The sequence below is a fragment of the Aplidium turbinatum genome, chromosome 4 (genome assembly GCF_918807975.1).
Source record: "Aplidium turbinatum chromosome 4, kaAplTurb1.1, whole genome shotgun sequence".
Taxonomy (NCBI): Eukaryota; Metazoa; Chordata; class Ascidiacea; order Aplousobranchia; family Polyclinidae; genus Aplidium; species Aplidium turbinatum.
Window position 1 is genome coordinate 16,143,617 of NC_137475.1, and position 19,666 is coordinate 16,163,282.

The following is a 19,666-nucleotide window of genomic DNA, read 5'->3' on the forward strand; positions in this document are numbered from 1 at the left end:
ACAAAGGTAAAAATGAAAAAAGCCGGATTTTGTTTATTTAAAAAACTGACAACATCAATGGGACGGATGGGATTGCATAAGTCATCAATTCTCGGAGTTATTTGTGAAAGGCAAACTCATTAGTCAGGGTCCACGAAAAGTCTGGCCCTATATTTTGTCTTCATGTTGGTAAGAGCTGAAAATGCTGTCTCACACATGTAGGTCGTGGCAAAAGGCAATAAAATTTTAGTTGCCTTTTGCGATAGCAATGGGTATTCCTTCACAACACTCAACCAGAAAGATGCAATAGCTGTTTACACTGTAATTGAAACTAAGCATTAAAGTTCGATCAGATGATAATTCGGCTAATTCTTCTTCTTCACGTCCTGACAGATCAGTCTTTGTAACATCAAAAGGGTTTAACATCCAGTTAAAATTCTCATATGTCTCTTTTAAAAAGTAGCTACTTCTTAAACTGTGCAGAAAGCAATTCTAAATGTTGTGTAACGTCAGAGAAAATCAACTCTGCACCTTGTTTTCCATATGTTGAGTTTCTTTATGATTGCTGTTATTTTGTTTTGAGGAATATGAGAATTTTTCGTAAACAACTTTTTAACTGCAACGAAAGCGTGTATCAAGTAAGATTTACGATACTGGATGGCAAAAGCTTTCGAAACCATTTAAGTTGTAAAGAACTGCGACAATTATCTTTGACAGGGTATACGTAGGCCTACTGTACAACGTATATGTGTGACTTTTTAATTTCTTGTCATATTGCTACGGACCACCTGTGCACTGTGCAGTCGTCGCGGACCACCAATGGTCCGCGGACCACAGTTTGGGAAACCCTGCTCTACAGTAAGAAACTTCTGGCGAGACATTATTTAGTGTAACGTAATGCGTTCGGAAAAAATAGCAGTAGCTCAGCCTGCTCCTTGTAACAATCAGTTACCGTGTGAGACAGAAAACAGAATCCAGCTCTTTTTCGGTCAAGCCATCAGTAAGACAACTAAGTATCGTTTAGAGTTGGACAACTGGTTACTGGCTAGTAATTCTCAGAAATCATCTGCAAATCAGGTCAATTGTCACTTTATTGTTTTGTAAATGCTTTGTTAGCAAACAAACAGAAGTTTTCGCCGTAATCAGCATCTCTTTACGAAACAACGGTGCGTGTCTACTACACTGCATATGCATAATAAAGTATCGGTTTTACGCTGACGTTGCAGAAATGGTACAGCAAAGTTTGCACTTAAATATCTTCGGCTCTTCACACATTTAGAAGATGTGCTTACACTGGTATATTCTAGTATCACTACACTATACTTTAAGCCAATTTTTGAATTTATTTTATTGAATTAATGCATATTGAAATACGACTAACAACATGCGCTCGAAATGCGTGAAAAGTGTCGTAAAAGAGCGATGATTTTAAGTATACAAATTTTTTATTTTTTAAAAATAAAGTTTAAAACACTTTATTTAGAGTTTAAATGACAAGAACATCCATTTTTTTAGATAGAAAGTTGCTTTTGAAATGCGTTTATAGAGGCTCAAAGTAAGCGTTGCAGCAACACAACGTCAGCGGTTAATGGGTTGAGACCTAGTTTTATGTGCAGAGAAGACATCAATATTTTCGTTGCATCTACCAGAGGTTGTTGTTTTACATTATAAGGTCCAATCTCATAGCTGGTTCTTGGAGGCCAATTCCTCTTCTTGTAGTGAAAAGCTGTGTTTCTGCTATCCCAGAAACAAAGACAGCATTGAAACTTGATAGAACCACTCTGAAGCGCCATTATGAAGGCCACTATTTTGAAATCACCAACAACCTCCCAATTGTAGAGGTCCTAATTCAATGCACTCATCACGATTTTGATGTTTTAATATTCTTCCTTCATATAAACTGAGTGAGCCGGAAGGATGGAGGGACACTTGTCTGCGTTACTCAACAATACAGCTGTGAGACTTCTAGATGAGATGTCGGTGAAGAGCTTGCACTCAAGGATTGCAGGAAATGCTTATTTAACCTGAAAAAGTTTTTCTATATCATGGCAGTAGCATGAACTTTCTATGTGTAGAACACTGAAAAACTTCTTTGTGAAATAAGTTGAACACTGTCATCCAATAAGTCCCATTGCTCTATTGTAGAAATGAATAGCTCAGCATTGGACTTTGTCAATGACGATTTTCCTACACTATCGTTTATATCTTTTTCATTTGCGGTAGTAAGGGCGCTTTTCGCCAGTAACTCGGAGTTGAAGACAAGACAAACACACTGTGTAGGGTTGCATCACGCAAAACAGCATATGTGAATAAATTGCTCAAGTAAGGAATGCGACTGCAAAAATGTTCAGCTTTTTTGTTTCATCACAAAAACAAAACCTTGCAAGGCTTTGTGTGCAAACAGAATCCAATTGTTACTTAATTATACCCATTAATAGGTAATTATTGCAGGAAGTAGCTGACAGTAAATTTTCAACGTTATGTATATGCCTATTTTCATGAGAAATGAGAAAAAATTCAAACTAATCTGAGCAACACAAACCTGAAGTTATTGTGGTACAATAAAGATTTTTTTTTATTTTTTTGGCAAAAGCAAACAGAAAATAGCAATTATTTCCCAAGGACAATTTTTTTTTATTTTTTTGTTACAATGTGTTGTCACCAATGACCTCTATTTTGCACCTTCCCAAAGAGAAACAATACTGTTAAAACTAATAGTAATAATACCTTTTCGGCACTTAGAATACAGCGTAGGAAAATTGCCCCTTGTCAGGAAGCTCAAATAATCATCCTATGTGATATGTTTCGGTAACCACATTTCAACTCTAGAAACTGCGCTGCTATTTTTATGAAAGTTATGTTTAGATTAAAACTTGCACTGGTTTAAAGAGACTATTTATTCCACTACATTTACATGATCTCGCCATTTGTTTTGATGTCTAGGCCTAAAAGAAAGTCAGGATTAGTAGCCTTACATTCTACCATTGAGGATTGCAATTATTGAAAAAAAAATGCAATCATCACTCAAACTCATAACTATTGAAATAGAGCAATTTAATACTTTTTTTTATGTTGGCTGCGTTGTCTATAGTGGTGAGAGCCTGGAACGACCCTCGAAAGGGCGCCGGTTTGCAGAGGTGGGCACCCGCTACTTTTAAAGTAGCGCGCTACCCGCTACCGCTACTTTGGCCAAAGTAGCGCGCGCTACCGCTACCCGCTACCAATTTACAAAAGTAGCGCGCTACCCGCTACCGCTACTCGGGCTAAAGTAGCGCGCGCTACCGCTACTTCTTTCGCTACTTTTGTCTAAAATGACACTAGGAAACACTCAAGTCTCTAGTGACGCAAAAATGACCTTGAAAACGAATGTTATTATTCGTTTACGCTGTCATTTTGACGTCGTTATAGAAAACACATTCTAAGGGAAATTTATTGTTACGCATCTTTCAAAAATACGAGCATTTCAAAATGAGAGTCACTAAGTCCTACCCGCACTTTCGCTTAAGCACATCTTTTCCAACACAGAAAAGTCTCTCCACCGCAGCACTGGAAGGAATGGGGGTGTTGTATTTAATGAACAGATGTTTTAACTCGGTATTCGAAAAGCTCAAGGACTTGCTCTTGTCCGAAAAAAAGGCGTCCACAACTATTGTTGCTTCCTTCTGCACCGACGTTTCACGGGATGGCGCAAACACTCCAAAAAATACATTCTCAAGTCATGACTGATGTTGGTGTCACTCTTCTCGGTATCAACCTGGCTTGATGTCTCCCGCAACAGTCGAATTGCGTCAGCATCATCCGTGGAAACGTAGTGCAGAAATTGTAGCCACGACGTCTTGAAGGAGGGATAAAGACATGATGGCATAACGCATTTCATGTTGTTGAAGCACTTATTGAATCGTTTCTTCACCCCTTCAAGGACTTTCACTTTCAACTCCTCACAGGTCACAAGATCACTGATCTCATTCAATTTCTTCGAGCAAATTGTAATGGTTGGAAGCAAGACTCCGTCAAACGCCTTGGACTCGCCCTAGAGAATGTCTAAAGCCTGGCAGATAGGCTTCATCACACGGAGATATTCCCCAAAGAAATTGACGTCAGCTAGAAAAGACCGAAACTTTGCAACCAAACCGATTATATAGCTGCTTGACCACGCCAGTATTGCAAAAAAATCAAGCATTTTTTTCAATTTAAATTAAAAAGTAGCGGTAGCGGGAGTGCGACTGAAAAAAAGTAGCGCCTCTCCCGCTACCGCTACTTTGGAATAAAAATAGCGCCGCTACTGCAGCCGCTACTTCAACTAAAAAGTAGCGCCGCTACCGCTACTTTTACCAAAAAAGTAGCTCCGCCAGTAGCGCCGCTACAAAAGTAGCGCGCTACTGCCCACCTCTGCCGGTTTGATACCGCTCAAGAGCATGTGGCCGTGTTTATGGCAGGACACTTAGAGGCATACCTAAAGGTGAACATGAAGATTGGTTCATGTCCTTCATGTCCAATTAATCTAAATCTTCAATCACCTGGCGTAAGCCTGGATACAATAAAAAGAAAAAAAAGACTTTTATCTTTTCAGACCAAAAGCTCAAAGATTTCGTATGCAACACAGATTGTAATACTGAGTATTGTGCTGGCACGATAGGATTGCGACGAAAAACATTACTGTCTAAGAAGTCGTATATCACCATCGTACCACAACAAATAATTAAACAAATAACACACTAAAGCAAAGAGAGCAACAAAATAAAAAAAAGTTTCCGCCAATCTTACTCAAATAGAATCGGACTTTTTATTCTATTTGAACAAGACTAATTGAAGATGATCTCACAGATAGAAAGCCGTTTTTCACCAAATATGATTGAACTGACTGAATCAATTGCTTTATATTGCAAGGAATTTAGCTTAGCAGGTCGTGTAGTAGGCCGCTAGGCCTAGCTAAAAGGCAACATCACTAAAAGGTAAAGTTGGCTGCTTAATTAAAGTTAATAGGTTCTTTTTTTACTTATCTTCATTTAAAAATTACTTCATTACTCTATTGTGTATTAATGCATATCTTGTAGTAATTGATGGGCTATCTATGAATTTTATACAAATTAATCAGCGTTAGTTGAACAATTGAACTACAGTTGAATCACTTTGACGACTGGTATCTTCTAATGCTGAAGCAACCAAGCTGGCGACTGGAGACGTTGTATCGATGAATAAAGAACTTGTTTTTGTAATTTAAAAGCAATGAAAGCGCAGGTTTAAATTGTTTTTTTTTTATTTTTTAGCAAGGTTAAGTCAGTTGCAATTATATCGATTTATTATCTTTTGGCTTAAAGACTTGCCAAGATTAATCTTTTGAATGTTGATTGGCTTTCGATTTAATGATTTCAAGTGAAGCTCAGCTCAGTTGCACTTTTGCTTCCAACTTGCATATTTTTACGTTTTTACACAGAAAAAAATTATTATTCACTAAGTTTCCTTTGGTCGAATTCTTGCAATCACACGGATTTAACAGTAGTTTAGTTTCAAGCAATAAAGTCTGTCAGAATGAATAAATTATTCGACAAAACAAACTTTTTGCCGATGCAGCATTTTAAGTGGTAGTTGCAACAAAGTTTTGAGCACAGTGTTCGCGTACCACCTGTGATCAGAAGATTTCAACACTACACAGTAAAAAGAGGTCAGCACAGGACTCCAAAACAAAAGATTGTTAATAATATTAGACTAAATTTAATTAAACTGTTTAGTTATCGCATAAGTAAAAAAAAAACAGTGAATAGCCCTATTCAGCCTATTCACTACTACTGCTACCATCACTAGCAACAATATATACCTAAAAGTTTTGACGTTTCTGTTGAACAACCCAGAGGTTCTCACACTGTGCGTTGTGACGCCCTAGTGCGTCGCTTCAATTTTTCAAGGTCGTCCCACAATGCTTTCCGCTTCGTATCTAAACTCAATTGTGGTACCGGGATATAAAACGCTTACAGATATTTATTAGGGTGGTCCTTATTTTTTTACTTTTGAAATTTTTAGGTCTCACCCTCCCAAAAGGTTCCATTTTAGATAAAAAACACTCTGTGTGAAATATGTTTGAAAATTTTTAATGTTTTGAGGTTCCCCAAGGCCCTTTAAATTTTCCCATACTTTATATATAGAGGGTGTGGTGCGGTTTAGAGCAAACTTTTTGAAACAGCTTTACAACTCTGTGCAGATGTGAAAACATCTGAAAGCATTCTTAATCACAGTATTTTAAACAGCAATCACAAGACACAATTGTTCCACTCTAAGACACAAATGTGTATTGCACAATTCTCACAAGACGCAGTTGTAGGTTGTAGCCTATTATTAGGAGAACACAATAGTATTGTTACAAGACACAATTGTACTTTAGTTCACAATGAAAGTAAGGAACTGCAGCAGTCAGTGTATCTTGTTCTTGTCAGTGTATCATCACTCAATGCTCATTGCTCAGACATCACTTAGCCTAGTGATTCAAGATCAGTTGACTCGAATTAGGTATAACAGTTATGTTGAGTTATAGCTTATCTTAGAACAGCTACTTCATACACAGTCTAATATTTTTGTTTTGTCATTGAAGATCATTTTTTTAAGATAACAATGGCTGAAGCTACGAGAACTAAAAAAAGTACTTATTGGATTCTTATGTTGAAGACGTCACAGGATCTAAACTTCCATCTAACAAATAAGCTTTGGGTTACTTCTTATATCTTCATCGGGAAAACAAGCATCCTATCAAACAAGCAGCAGCTTCAAAAGTGTCGACCGCCTTGCTGTACTAGTTTCTTATCAAGGAGAAACGCAGCTTCTATCCATACCTAAATTACCATCTGGGACAGGTGAAGCCCAGGCTTCAGCAGTTTGCCATGCAATCAAGCACTGGGGTCTGGAGGAAAACGTACAAGCAATGTGCTTTGACACAACTAGCTCAAATACCTTAAATATGCTTCACCAAACTGCGTTATTATTTATGCCATGCTGATGAAAACAAGCCCTAATACTTGTGCCATTCAAATCAAAATGACAAACCTAAGCTAACAGAGGTATGACATAAATGCATAAAAACGTGAAATTTTCAGAGGCCTCGGGGAACCTCTAAACGTTAATATTTTTCAAAATGTTTTCACACAGGGTGTTTTTGTGGTAAATGGAACCTTTTTAGGGGTGAGACCTGAAAAATTATAAAAATACTTTTAACCTCAAATAAGGACCACTCTAATATTTATATCCCTTGACATGTGCGATAGAACTCATTATTTCGAAGCTGTAGGAATTAGTTATGATCTAGCAATCACACAGCACAATTCTAATTCACTTCGCCTCGAGACAAATGAAGGCTGGAGACACAAACAAATAAATAAAATTACTGAAATTCCTATCGTTGGGTCACTGGGTTCGTCGCAAGTCCAGCAAACTTTTTTAATGACGTCGCAAAGAAAAAAGTTTAAAAACCACCGATTTAGGTGTTGCGCAGTGACGATCGGTGAGGGAAAGCAAGGAAAGCAGTGCTTACCTGAGCGAAAACTATGCAAAATATAATGACTGAATTCTAGGTTTAACTTCTTATTATTTTTATCATGTCTATTTTAACTTGAAAATTACTGTAATCGTGACTAGAATTACTCATAACGCTTGTGAGTAGTCTAAGTCCTCACCAAACCGCATGTCTTGCCTATAAATGCCAATTAACGCAAACGCTTCTGTCAGAAACAACCACTGAAGCTCCAGGTAAGCAACTATCAAACTTGCTTTCCCAGGTTCAAAAATGTCAAAAAACACCTTCGTTTTATCCAATCATCAGTCGTTTTGCAAAACGTCACCAGCTGCTTAGCCAATCAGATGTGTTATGGTTATGGTATGGGTAGTTTTGCTTTCCCAGTGACGTCAATGCGTACAATGGCTAGACTATCTCGTCATAGAAATATTTCAGACCACAGAGACACTGCATTTCTTGTATAGATTCTCATGTCAGTCTCCGTAACAATTAGCCTACCCCTGATGGTAGCCGACTGTGTTGCAGTTGGTAATAGAATCAACAGAAAGAATCAGCCTACATAAGCTTATTATTCGTAAGTGCAGACAGTGGCACACCGTTTCGGCCTTCCAAACTCCTCAGTGCAATAGGTAGCCTACACTGGATAAAGCTGTAAAGCAGCTGCTTTTAATTATTGCAGTAGAATTAGCCTAGCCCTAGATAGTAGCTAATAATGTGTTAACCAGTTGGAAGTCGAAAAATGCAACAGAAGCAATTAGCCTAATTAATATTATGCAAAGAAAGTGCTTATACCATTGAACTAACAGTCGTGGCGTAATTGTTAGTGCGTGGGGTTCGCAGTTGAGAGCTTGAGGGTTCGACTCCAGCCACCGCCTGTTGTTCCTTGGGCAAGAAACTTGACTGTCAAAGGCGAGTACTGGGTAGCTTCAAATTTAGTCACATTGTAGCTTATTCGAGTTGGTGGAAAACAGCATAGATTGTACGCTGAAACTTGAATGATTTGGTTGTAATGGGTTATGCTATGCCTTTGGTTGTTATTGCTACTGAGTGCTATTGCAAATACACAACTATCTAAACTTCAGCGTAAATATAAATTTCACTTGCTTGTAGGCCTACGGAAATTCCAAGTGCGCTTGTATATTTCTGAAGTAAGAAAATATTTTAGGGGATTTGTTAATAACTGATGAGTGCAAGAATTAATTGTTTCAAGAACTGCATAAATTAAAAGTAAAATGAATACTGTGGATCAACTTTTTGATAGGTCAATTTCCTCAAGAACGTTTGAAGAAAAGCGTAACATAGTAGATGCTGGTAGACCTTTGCCTGAACTTACTGAGCTAAGTGAACAAGACAGAAAATGCGTTCATCGTTTTCACGTCTCGACTTACCAAAAAATTGAATGGCTTACAGGAAGTGACCAAAAAAATTGTTTATTCTGCTGGACCTGTCTTTTATTCTCTGAAGATCGGAACGGACCTTGGGTAAAAAAAGGTATCCGGAGTCTGCGCAATCTTGCAGTTAAAGCTCACAAGCATAAAAAATCTACGTTACATATCAAGGCTACGCTGAGTGGATCAATCTTCGGAAGCCAGCGTGTTGATATGCAACTAGGAGAGCAGTGCCGGGTGAATATCTCTGCACACAACCGCATGGTGGAGAAAAACAGAGCCATTCTCTGGAAGTTAATCAAAATTGTCTGTTGGCTTGGAAAGCAGGAACTCGCATTTCGCGGCAATGACGAAAGTGCCGGGTCTCGAAATGCTGGTAATTACCGGGAATTACTAATTTACACTGCCCAATTAGATCCAGATTTACAAGAACACTTGAATTCTTCTAGTGTTTTTAAAGGGATATCTAATCATGTTCAAAATGACATGATACATGCTGTTGCCCACGCCTTAAGGCAAGTAATCAAAAAAGAAATTGCAGAATCACCATTTGTGTCAATTTTAGCTGACGAAACAACAGATATTTCTTGTAAAAGTCAGTTTTCTTTGGTTTATCGCTACGTGTGTGACGGAAGTCCCGTGGAAAGATTCATTTGTATGAACGACGTGAGTGAAGATAAGTCAGCCAGTGCAGTGTCTTCTCTGATATTAAGTAACATCAAAGATTTTGCGGATTGTGGTAATAAACTTGTCTCACAAACTTATGATGGCGCAGCTGTGATGTCATCCTCTCTTAACGGAGTACAGGCTAAAGTTAAATGTGTTTATCCTACTGCTTTGTTTATTCACTGCTACGCACATGTATTAAATTTAGTATTGTCTCAAAGTGTCCAAGCAATTCCCTCTTGCAAAGTGTTTTTCGCTTCTCTGAATGGTTTGGCTGCCTTCTTTTCGCATTCTGCAAAGCCTACCAAGCTTCTTGTCGATATTTTACGCCGTCGTCTTCCACATGTGTGCGTAACACGTTGGAATTATGCATCTCGTCTCGTAAACACTGTGTACAAAAATCTGTCGGAGTTACGTCTTGTTTTTACTACCTTGCTGGATAATGCTGACGATGTGCCTTCTGCTGTGTTGGAGTCAGTTTCTGGTCATCTGGCTAACTTGGAAGACTTTTCGTTTTGTTTCTATTTGTCTGTTTTCAACAGAATTTTTTCTCACACGACGTTTTATTTTCAGTTCTACAAAAGTCTTCGTTCGACATATTGAATTGCAGGCAAAAAATCGATGCTACCCTTCAAACAATTCAATCAACTCGCAATTTCTTTGACGAGATTTACGCTGCAACTGTCAATGATGTGAGCCCCCCAAGGAAACGACTGAGAAGCTCAAGTCCCACCAATGATGCTCAATCAAATTTTCGTGCTGCATTCTATGAAATCATAGATAATATTACCAGGGCCGGATTAAGGGTTCATGGGGCCCTGGGCTGAGATGAAAGTGGGGGTCCTTATCAAGTGATATTTTTCGCTAAAAATTAATGGTGGAGTGGGGCTACGACACGGGCCCAGTTGCATGTATCTGTGGCACCGAGCCCCGAACAGCGGACCAGTGGCGTAGCCAAAAAAAATTTTTGGGGGGGCCAAATATTTGATGATTTGAAGAGAACAACAAAGTGTTTGATTTAAAGCAATCGCCACTTGATGTGCAGTGGCGTATCCTGGTGGGTTGAAGCAATAAAAGTGGTAGGGGGGTTAGAGCGTGCCGAAGGCACGCGTATTCTAGGGGGGTCCGGGGGCATGCTCCCCCTGAAAATTTTTGAAAAATTACACTCAAATAATGGATTATAGCGCTTTCTGAAAACACTTTTAGGGTAATATTTGTATGAAATTTATTAGCAAATAAACAGCTATTAACTTATTAAAGATAGCTCTTACACACGAACGGGCAAAAACTGCGGCTAAAATTAGAGAACACTAAAACTCAGCTACACAAAAACTCAATAACTACACAAAAACTCAACAGAGTAAGCCATTCTGAAATTGCTTCCACAAATTAGTTCAAAGAAACGTAAATCGCGTAAATTTTGCGCGATTTACGATTTGTAAAATTTATTGGTGTCTTTCTGTGTGTCTAAACTCTAAAACAAGTCCTTGGGGGTGTTAATGGCCAGATGTCTTGGAAAACGATATAAATTTCTACAAACTTTATTATATTTTCAACAAAGCGCTCAACTTTAGAATCCAAACTTTGAAAATTTGGGGAGGGGCATGGCCTCTTTCGCCTTCCTGGCTACGCCTATGCAGCGGATCACCTTCTTGTTTGCCCTCGGCTTGCCACCCGGTGCAGTAGGTGGGACCTGTCAGTGTATAACTCCGTTGCGGAAGAATGTGTCAATCTGTGGTGTATCAACGAACTTTAGAAGACTCGATAGAAGAAGAACTGCATCATTATTCATTATCTAACTGACCATCTTGTATCAGATAATGTCTTCAAAACAGGCAAACCATCTAGGAATTTTAGATGGACTTGCCAACGATGAGTAGACGAGACAAGCCATGAGTAAAGGCTTTGCAACAATTCAAAAAGCTCAGCGGCAGAACGGCATGTTTCTACTGGACATTTAGGCTACCGATTAAATTAAGTGAATGTGCTGTGCAAGGGACATAATGAGCTACAGTACATTTCTCGCGCAGAAGAGCTTGAAGACCGTTATACTTGCCACTCATATTGGCAGCATTATAATAACTTTGACCAGTAATCCGTACCATTTTCGGATATGAAAGTATCAAATAAATATGTTTTTTTGTTAAAAAAACGAAGAAAAATTGTATAACTGGGGTTGGGCAGGGGTGCTGCAGCACCGCAGCACATATGGGTGAGCCGCCCTTTCTTGTTTGAGGTACAAATTTAAGCAGTAATCTCCAGTTGTGCAACTAAAAAAATTAGTAGATTTTTTTCTTTGAAGTGGGGCCCCCAAAAGTGGGGGCCCTGGGCTTCAGCCCAGTCCGCCCCCCCCCCCCTTAATCCGGCACTGAATATTACCCAACATATGCACACCCGTTTTGCTGACTATTCAAAAATTCGGTTTCTTGATTTGTTGGACAGTTCGAAGTTTAATGATTACTGCCGAGACTTTCTGGCTGAATCTTTTGAAGTTCTTTGGGACAACTACGGTTTTGCTTTTGACAAAGTTTCGTTAAAAAATCAACTAAAAATGCTTTATTCGACACAGGAGTTTCGAAGAAAACCACCAGCAGAAATGTTAGTTTTTGAATGATAGTTTCTCAGCAAAATCTGCTTTTTCTCAATTGTATTTGCTTTGCTGCTTGGTAAACGTTATACCTGCTTCAACATCAAGTGTAGAAAGATCGTTTTCTTCTCTTAAACGAATTAAGTCCTACGCTCGCAATAAGCTGGGTCAGAGTAGGCTGTCCGATCTGGCTCTTATATCTATAGAATCAGAGCTTCTCACCTCAGTAATAGAAAAAAAATCATTCAAGGATTCAGTCATCGCACATTTCGCCAGAGCAGAAAGACGTATGAATTTATTTTCAGGTAAAAGTTTTCAGTTTGGTGCCCTTCAAGATGTGCGTTTTAAAAAGCAAGTTGATGAGCAGCAGATATTAACCAAGGGTAACTTTTATGAGCCAGTAAACTTCTTTAGTCTGAAATATTGCAGAAAATCTGTTTTAAGTGAATGATGTATTGAAACTGTGTTTAAATCGCCGCATTACTGCTTTTTATATCTAACCCGTGCCTATTCATGTGGTGAGAAAGGTAGCTTCAATGTTATATTATGTACTTTTGTTTGTTTAGTTTATATTTCTTGCTGTTTTTTGATGTCTCCTCGCCATGTACTTTAGCCTACTAGCTTCATAGTCATGCTTTTGCCCTTTTTACAGCGTTGATATAACGTTACTTCGCCAATGAACGTTCAGGTGCGGATGCAATATTTAGTTCGTTAAGCTTCTATACGTAGGAGGCAAATTTATTTTGTACAAATTGCTTGCGGTTGTAATATTTAGGCCCATGGAGGTGGCCATGTTAGGCCTAAGTGTTATTTTTTGTAGTATAGGCCTAATTGAATATCTGAGAATGAACATTCATGACGAATTAAATCTTTAGACAACTATTATTCCATGTCTAACACTGGATTTTGGTCCTGCAACGTTAAAATTAAGATTGTTCATTACTTCTAAACATTAAATGGATGTATGATCACGACATAGGCGAAGCACAATTTGACAGATTTTTATTTTTGATTTGTTTTAGAAATGCTCTCAGAGCGCACCAAATTGGAAGTGTTTTTCAAAAATTTCTGGGGGAGGCCCCCCAGACCCCCCGCTGGATGTGTTGCCTTTGGCAACACGCCTTCGGGCTTCGCCCAACGGTTACGCCCTTCGTGCCTACTACCTTGCTGCAGCATATTTCCAAGTTGCTTTCCCAACAGTTTAAGCCACCGAACGTCACTGGTGTTGCGTCATAAATGCTTGAATCCTCTCCAAAGGAAATTACTGAGTGATGAGTGATGACACAATGATGCAAATTGGGTAATCTGAAAGTGCTCAAATTATATCAGTTCATTTTCACTCTTTTCAACTTGAGTGAGTTGCTCGCGTACCACCTGGAAGACTTTCGCGTACCACAGTTTGGAAACCACTGGTTTAGACCATGCGCGGCTATATTTCACTGTACACAAAAAATAGCATGCATTCCATTCGTGACATCACAATATTTATTGTTTTACAAGTTTTGTAGGCTAAAGCTAAATGAATCCTAAACTGCAGAGTGTTTTAAATTGTGATTCAGGTTTTTGGAAGTTAAGCGTTCTTGGTCCAATTTTTTTTTTATCAGTCTAAAGCAGAGGTTCCCAACCTGGGGGCCATGGCCCCCTAGTGGGCCATAAGCCTTTTTCAAGGGGGCCATAGAAAATTTTGAAAAATAATAACTTTTAATTTATCATCTTAAGTCCACTCAAACACTATATAACAAAAGAAATAAATTAAAATTTAATAAAAATACTAGAACATTTTGCCCAAATCTTCATGAAATGGTCTTTACCGGTTACTGTATAAACAAGTTTTTTAATTAAAAAGACGTTTCTTAATTTTTTCGAAAGGTTGAAAAAATAGGGGGGGGCACTGATTTTTCAAAATTTTGCCAATTAACTGTTTGTGCCCTTATCGCAATAGCAACCTTCATAGCTTATTTGCGGTAATCAGTTCTTCAAGAATATCGTGTTTCACTCGCTTTTTGAGAGTCTGTTGCAAGATTTTTGCTCTCCAGGTCCAAGTCGTTCGGTTCGCGTTTTTTGCAGTCTTTTTTATCTCCTTGTTCTTACTTATACTGCTACAGTATTTCTTTTTCTGATCTTACGTTCTTGATGCGTTCTTACCAGTGACGATCGGTGAGGGAAAGCAAGGAAAGCAGTGCTTACCTGAGCAAAAACTATGCAAAATATAATGACTGAATTCTAGGTTTAACTTCTTATTATTTTTATCATGTCTATTTTAACTTGAAAATTACTGTATTCGTGATTAGAATTACTCGGTAACGCTTGTGAGTAGTCTAAGTCCTCACCAAACCGCATGTCTTGTCTATAAATGCCAATTAACGCAAAAGCTTCTGTCAGAAACAATCACTGAGGCTCCAGGGAAGCAACTATCAAAGTTGCTTATCCAGATTCAAAATGTCAAAAAACGCCTTCGTTTTATCCAATCCTAACTCGTTTTGCAAAACGTCACTAGCTGCTTAGCCAATCAGATGTGTTATGGTGAGACCAGGTGAGTCTTGCTTTCCCAGTGACGTCAGGCATACATTCGCTAGAGCGGCTAGACTAACTCGTCAGAATGGTCTCTCGTCACGGTACACAGCACAAGCATCATAATGCCGAAATGATTGTTGCTGTTTTTTGATGTCTCCTCGCCATGTACTTTAGCCTACTAGCTTTCATAGTCATGCCTTTGCCCTTTTTACAGCGTTGATGTAACGTTACTTCGCCAATGAACGTTCAGGTGCGGATGCAATATTTAGTTTGTTAAGCTTCTATACTCAGGAGGCAAACTTATCCAGCTTTTTGTACAAATTGCTTGCGGTTGTAATGTTTAGGCCTAAGTGTTAGTTTTTGTAGTGTAGGCCTAACTGAATATCTCAGAATAAACATTCATGACGAATTAAATATTTAGACAACTATTATTCCATGTCTAACACTGGATTTTGGTCCTGCAATGTTAAAATTAAGATTGTTCATGACTTCTAAACATTAAATGGATGTATGATCACGACATAGGCGAAGCACAATTTGACAGATTTTTATTTTTGATTTGTTTTGGAAATGCTCTCAGAGCGCACCAAATTGGAAGTGTTTTTCAAAAATTTCTGGGGGAGGACCCCCAGACCCCCCGCTGAAACTGTTGCCTTTGGCAACACGCCTTCGGGCTTCGCCCGACGGTTACGCCCTTCGTGCCTACTACCTTGCTGCAGCATATTTCCAAGTTGCTTTCCCAACGGTTTAAGCCACCGAACGTCATTGGTTCTTACTCCCTCTTTAATGGCGTCATTTACTCTGTTTTTTTATTATAAAATAATTTACACTGCAAGAAGAGCACAATATAAAGTACATAGCAAAGTTAGAGACTTCAAAGAACTGGCCTGCTTCACCTCCGGTGGCCGGGAGCAGTGCGATTTTAGGGTGCCGATCCACCCGGAGACAATCTACCAGCTTATGTTGCGGGGGCCAGGCTGTGGAATTGAGGTGCCTGTGGAAGGAGAGTGTAGATCGAAAAATTGTTGACTGTACGACCAGTCGGCAAAATTTAGAATGGTGGAACGGGCCAGGTAGGTACAGTAGGCTTACCTTTCCGCAACGCAAAAAGGCACTGTGGCCTTCGGGTTTATTCGTAAGTATTTATTTGGCCATCAAACTAATTTGAGTTTGAGACACTTGGTATATACCAGTGCTTTTCAACATTTTTCAGCATAGGAGCCAAATTCAAAACCTAAATTTTGTAAAGGGCCTCAACGGAGGAAATGAAATTTAATATGAAACTTGATGCCGCCTTTGACTTTTAATAAGTTTCCCAAAGCGAGAAGTAATTAAAAGATGCAGTAGGCCTATTCAAAAGCTGGTTCGTCAATAGGTTGTGATATTTGGATTTAATTCCAACCATTTTGCTGAAAAGTGCTTCACATGTAAGTTATGTAAAACAACGTATTTTTCTGTACATGACTTTTAAATTCACCAATCATGTCGCTAACAAGCTTAATGTACTTTCCAACGATACTTTGACTTGGTGCTTTGACTTAACCATAGCATGATGGTTTAACCACCTAACTGCAATAAATATGAGCACGTCTTTATGGTCAGCATCAATATCGGCCAGAAATTGCTTAAACTTACGACGATCAAGCGCATATGCACGAACCTATTTACTATTGATGTTAGGATTTCTATCATATTAGACATCTTCAGCGAATTAACAACGATATTTTCTTGGTGTAAAACGCAATGGTGCCACATTACAGTGGTAATATTGTTCTGTTCATGCCATTTGTTAACGAGTCCATGAAGACCTTGATTTTTCCTGAACATGGAAGGACACCTATCTGTTGCAAACGAACACAGCTATGACAGGTCCAAACGTGTTGCTAGAAGACTTGAACGACATTCACGAAACGTATACTGCAGGACCGCAGGGGTGGCCAACTTCTTATCAAATGGGATCAACTAGAAAATTTCTTAATTACAAGCGATTTACCGGTCGGTGATGAAGTCACTAATCACCTTTTTTGTTGGAACACTTTTAATGCAAATGGATTTACATTTATCACACATTTACCATTGTCAGCACTGATCAATATATTCACGTTTCAGTTAATTTACCTCCCATCAATTGAAATCAAGATACCCCATCCTGCCAGCTGCTCAACTTCTGCTGAAAGAAGCTGACAAACAAAAAATCTCGGTGGCTAATTGGGCCGGTCTTAAATAAAAATCTCAATGGAAGTCAAGTACCACCAAATTCCATTCGTTCATTTCCGAAGCCGAGACCCGTCCCCTTGGCCTGACGCTACCGAGATTGGCGTGGTTAGACCTGAACAATCTTCGCACTGGCGTTGGGCTATTTCGCTCAACCATGCACCAATGGAGAATGGCCTCTTCTTCTTCTTTACCACCGACCACATCATCAACGATTGTACCATCTTTAAGCCACCTAATGGAGGGGAAGGTGTGAGTGTCTTTGATGATAAAATTAAAGACTGGCTGCTTTCTAGTAGCCTTCCAATGATGTCCGAGTACACGTGAGACTTTGGAAGTAAAAGGATGAATCCTCGGTCCCAGAAGTTCATGCATAAAATAATAATAATAAGTTAGTTTAGTAGTACAGATAAGGCTAAACTATGATTAGACTGCAATAAACGGACATAGCCGAGGTAAACAACTAGCCTCCTCTTCTAACGCAAGCAACAATCAAACTGGAAAGTTACTGCTATTTTTTTGCCAAAACACACATTTTCCAGGCTACTTCGATTTTTCAACTTGGATGTTCGTACTTGTTACATCATGATATGGTTCCATAGGTGTGTAAATCAGGTATTCTGTTTTTATAGCTAGTAAAGCCCAGATTGAATTTATCCAACCAAGTGTATTTTCTGGGTTGATCTGCAAATTTTCTGTCAGGAATACTGATTGAAAAATGCGCGTTGTAGGAATTTTGTCAACACAAAATCTGGCGCGATCGACCAGTTGAGACTTGGCGATCGACCGGTCGATCGCGATCGACGTGTTGGCCACTCCTGGATACTATATTGCCAATCCCAATGTTGAGCCATGAATGGAACGCAAAGCGAGAAATCTCCCGCAAATGTTTAAGTTGCGAGTAAAATGTTGCTCATAGCTCGTTGCAGGTTTTCCTCTGACTCTCTTCAGAAGATATCGTCAAAATAAAACTAACCTTCTACTATAAATATTTCACCACAGTTAGGTTTAATTCATTTTGACGATAGCTCCTGTAAAAAGTGAGACGAAAACCTGCAGCTTTGTGCTAGAAATAGAATTCTACTCCTCATTTTCAAATTTGTACCACCAATCAACTTTTCAAATGTTGAAGTCTGTGGTAACTCCCCTGATAAACACAGTAATTGCTCTGTATTCAAAGTGTGGAGAAACGTTGTTTACCAAGGAATTTAATTGGTTTAACTACCGTCTAAGACCAGTGTTATTGAAACTTTAAGGAAATACATTTACGTTTGATTTCAGGATTAAAATTAGTTGGATAGCCTATTGTTTCGCAAAGATACAAAATGCATGACATTAAATGCAACTACAAAAATTTGCTTCTTTGAAGACAGTAAAGATGGATGCATAAGAGAGAGAACTATTTCTGCAAATCATACACGTGAATTTGACATTCACAGTGCTTTACGACGGTACTCAGAAAGCAAAGCAGTGTCTAGTGCTGTATCTGCAAAAAATAAACGAAGATGAAAAAGAATATCAAACTTGAGGTAAAGTGATATTAATATAGTATAAATGTTTTTACTTGCTGTGACATATCGCTTATTATTGCTACGTACCAGTGTTGCCAGATCATGGAAACTACTTGTCAGCAAAAAGTAGGTTATCTAGAATTTCATCAGATATTTGAAACATCTTAAAGCACTTGTGCCAAAAATACTATTGAATTTTAACGCGCAAAACTAAAGTTAAATGAACACATACATCAAAACACATGTTTTGCCACAAGTAAATTTATTACACTGGTCAACACACATTTTGGTGCCAAGAAAGTTTTAACGGTTTTGGGGTATTTTGATGCCGCTGAATCCAAAAATGACCTTGGTTTTTACGAATTGGCTCTAATTTTTGAGATATTTCATGGTTTTGCTCCAAAAAAGTGGGTCATTCCATATCAAAACAGCAAATATAATATGGTACCTCTCAGATTTTGCTGAAAAGTTGTCATACTATGCCTTAGGCCAGGGGTGTGCAACCTTTATTACAGGAGGGCCAGATATAAATATTGGGGTGAAACCGCGGGCCGCACGATATGCCTTCTAGTAGCCTAGTTGCAAGCACAAATAAGTAGTTTTTTGTTATTCATGTTATTCTTATGGCATTATTAGGGGTTATCTCCTTGCAAAAGTAATGCGTTAAGACGCATAAATTTCTGAAGAAAACTGCTATTTAAATTTATTGTCACACCGACTTTAAACCAGTTGAGTGAGAAATTTGCAGCTGGCTTCTTTTCCCGACGACTTCTTCCAAATTTACTTTAATGGAAGTGCTCGCAATTCGAAGTCTATTTTCCAAGTGTTCGTTTGTCAGAACCGATCGATAGGGGGATTTTATGACGCCCATTTTAGAAAAAAAATGTTTGCACAAATACGTTGAGCCAAAAAGAACCATTTTTGAAGCAATGATTTTTTTCAAATGTGGAAAGTCATCTTGGTTTCTGTAAAAATGGAGATGTTTTCGGTAAAAATCGCCAAGATTCATTTCTAAATACTTTGCTTTCAAATCCGTTTTCACTTGAAAATCAATCAGTACAAGTTGGATATCAGCTGGTGCTTTGTCAATGTCTGTGTTGAATGGCGAAAAGAATATATCAAACAAATGTTCATCAGATTTGAAGTCCTTGAAACGAGCCAAAAATTCGTACAATAAATTTTCAAGTTGGTCTGCAAATTCAGTTTTCTTTTCAAGATGCATTTCATAGTCTCTCAAAGCTGGGAAGTGGAAAAGATTTCCTGTCTGTCTGTGGGTTTTCCAAAGTCGTAATTTGTTTATAAAGCCTTT

General features: G+C 38.6%; 1 protein-coding gene across 1 annotated transcript; it reads left to right on the plus strand.

The window, feature by feature from the left end:
- The first annotated feature begins 8,709 nt into the window (after positions 1 to 8,709).
- Positions 8,710 to 10,134, plus strand: LOC145768947 (zinc finger MYM-type protein 1-like). Its single transcript, XM_082580548.1, has one exon. It carries the CDS (start codon positions 8,710 to 8,712, stop codon positions 10,132 to 10,134), a length of 1,425 nt encoding a protein of 474 aa, XP_082436674.1.
- The last annotated feature ends 9,532 nt before the right edge of the window (positions 10,135 to 19,666 follow it).

What these genes read in the sequence shown, in the direction of transcription:
- LOC145768947 (XM_082580548.1), top strand. Translation starts at nt 8,710, where the DNA reads ATGAATACTGTGGATCAACTTTTTGATAGGTCAATTTCCTCAAGAACG.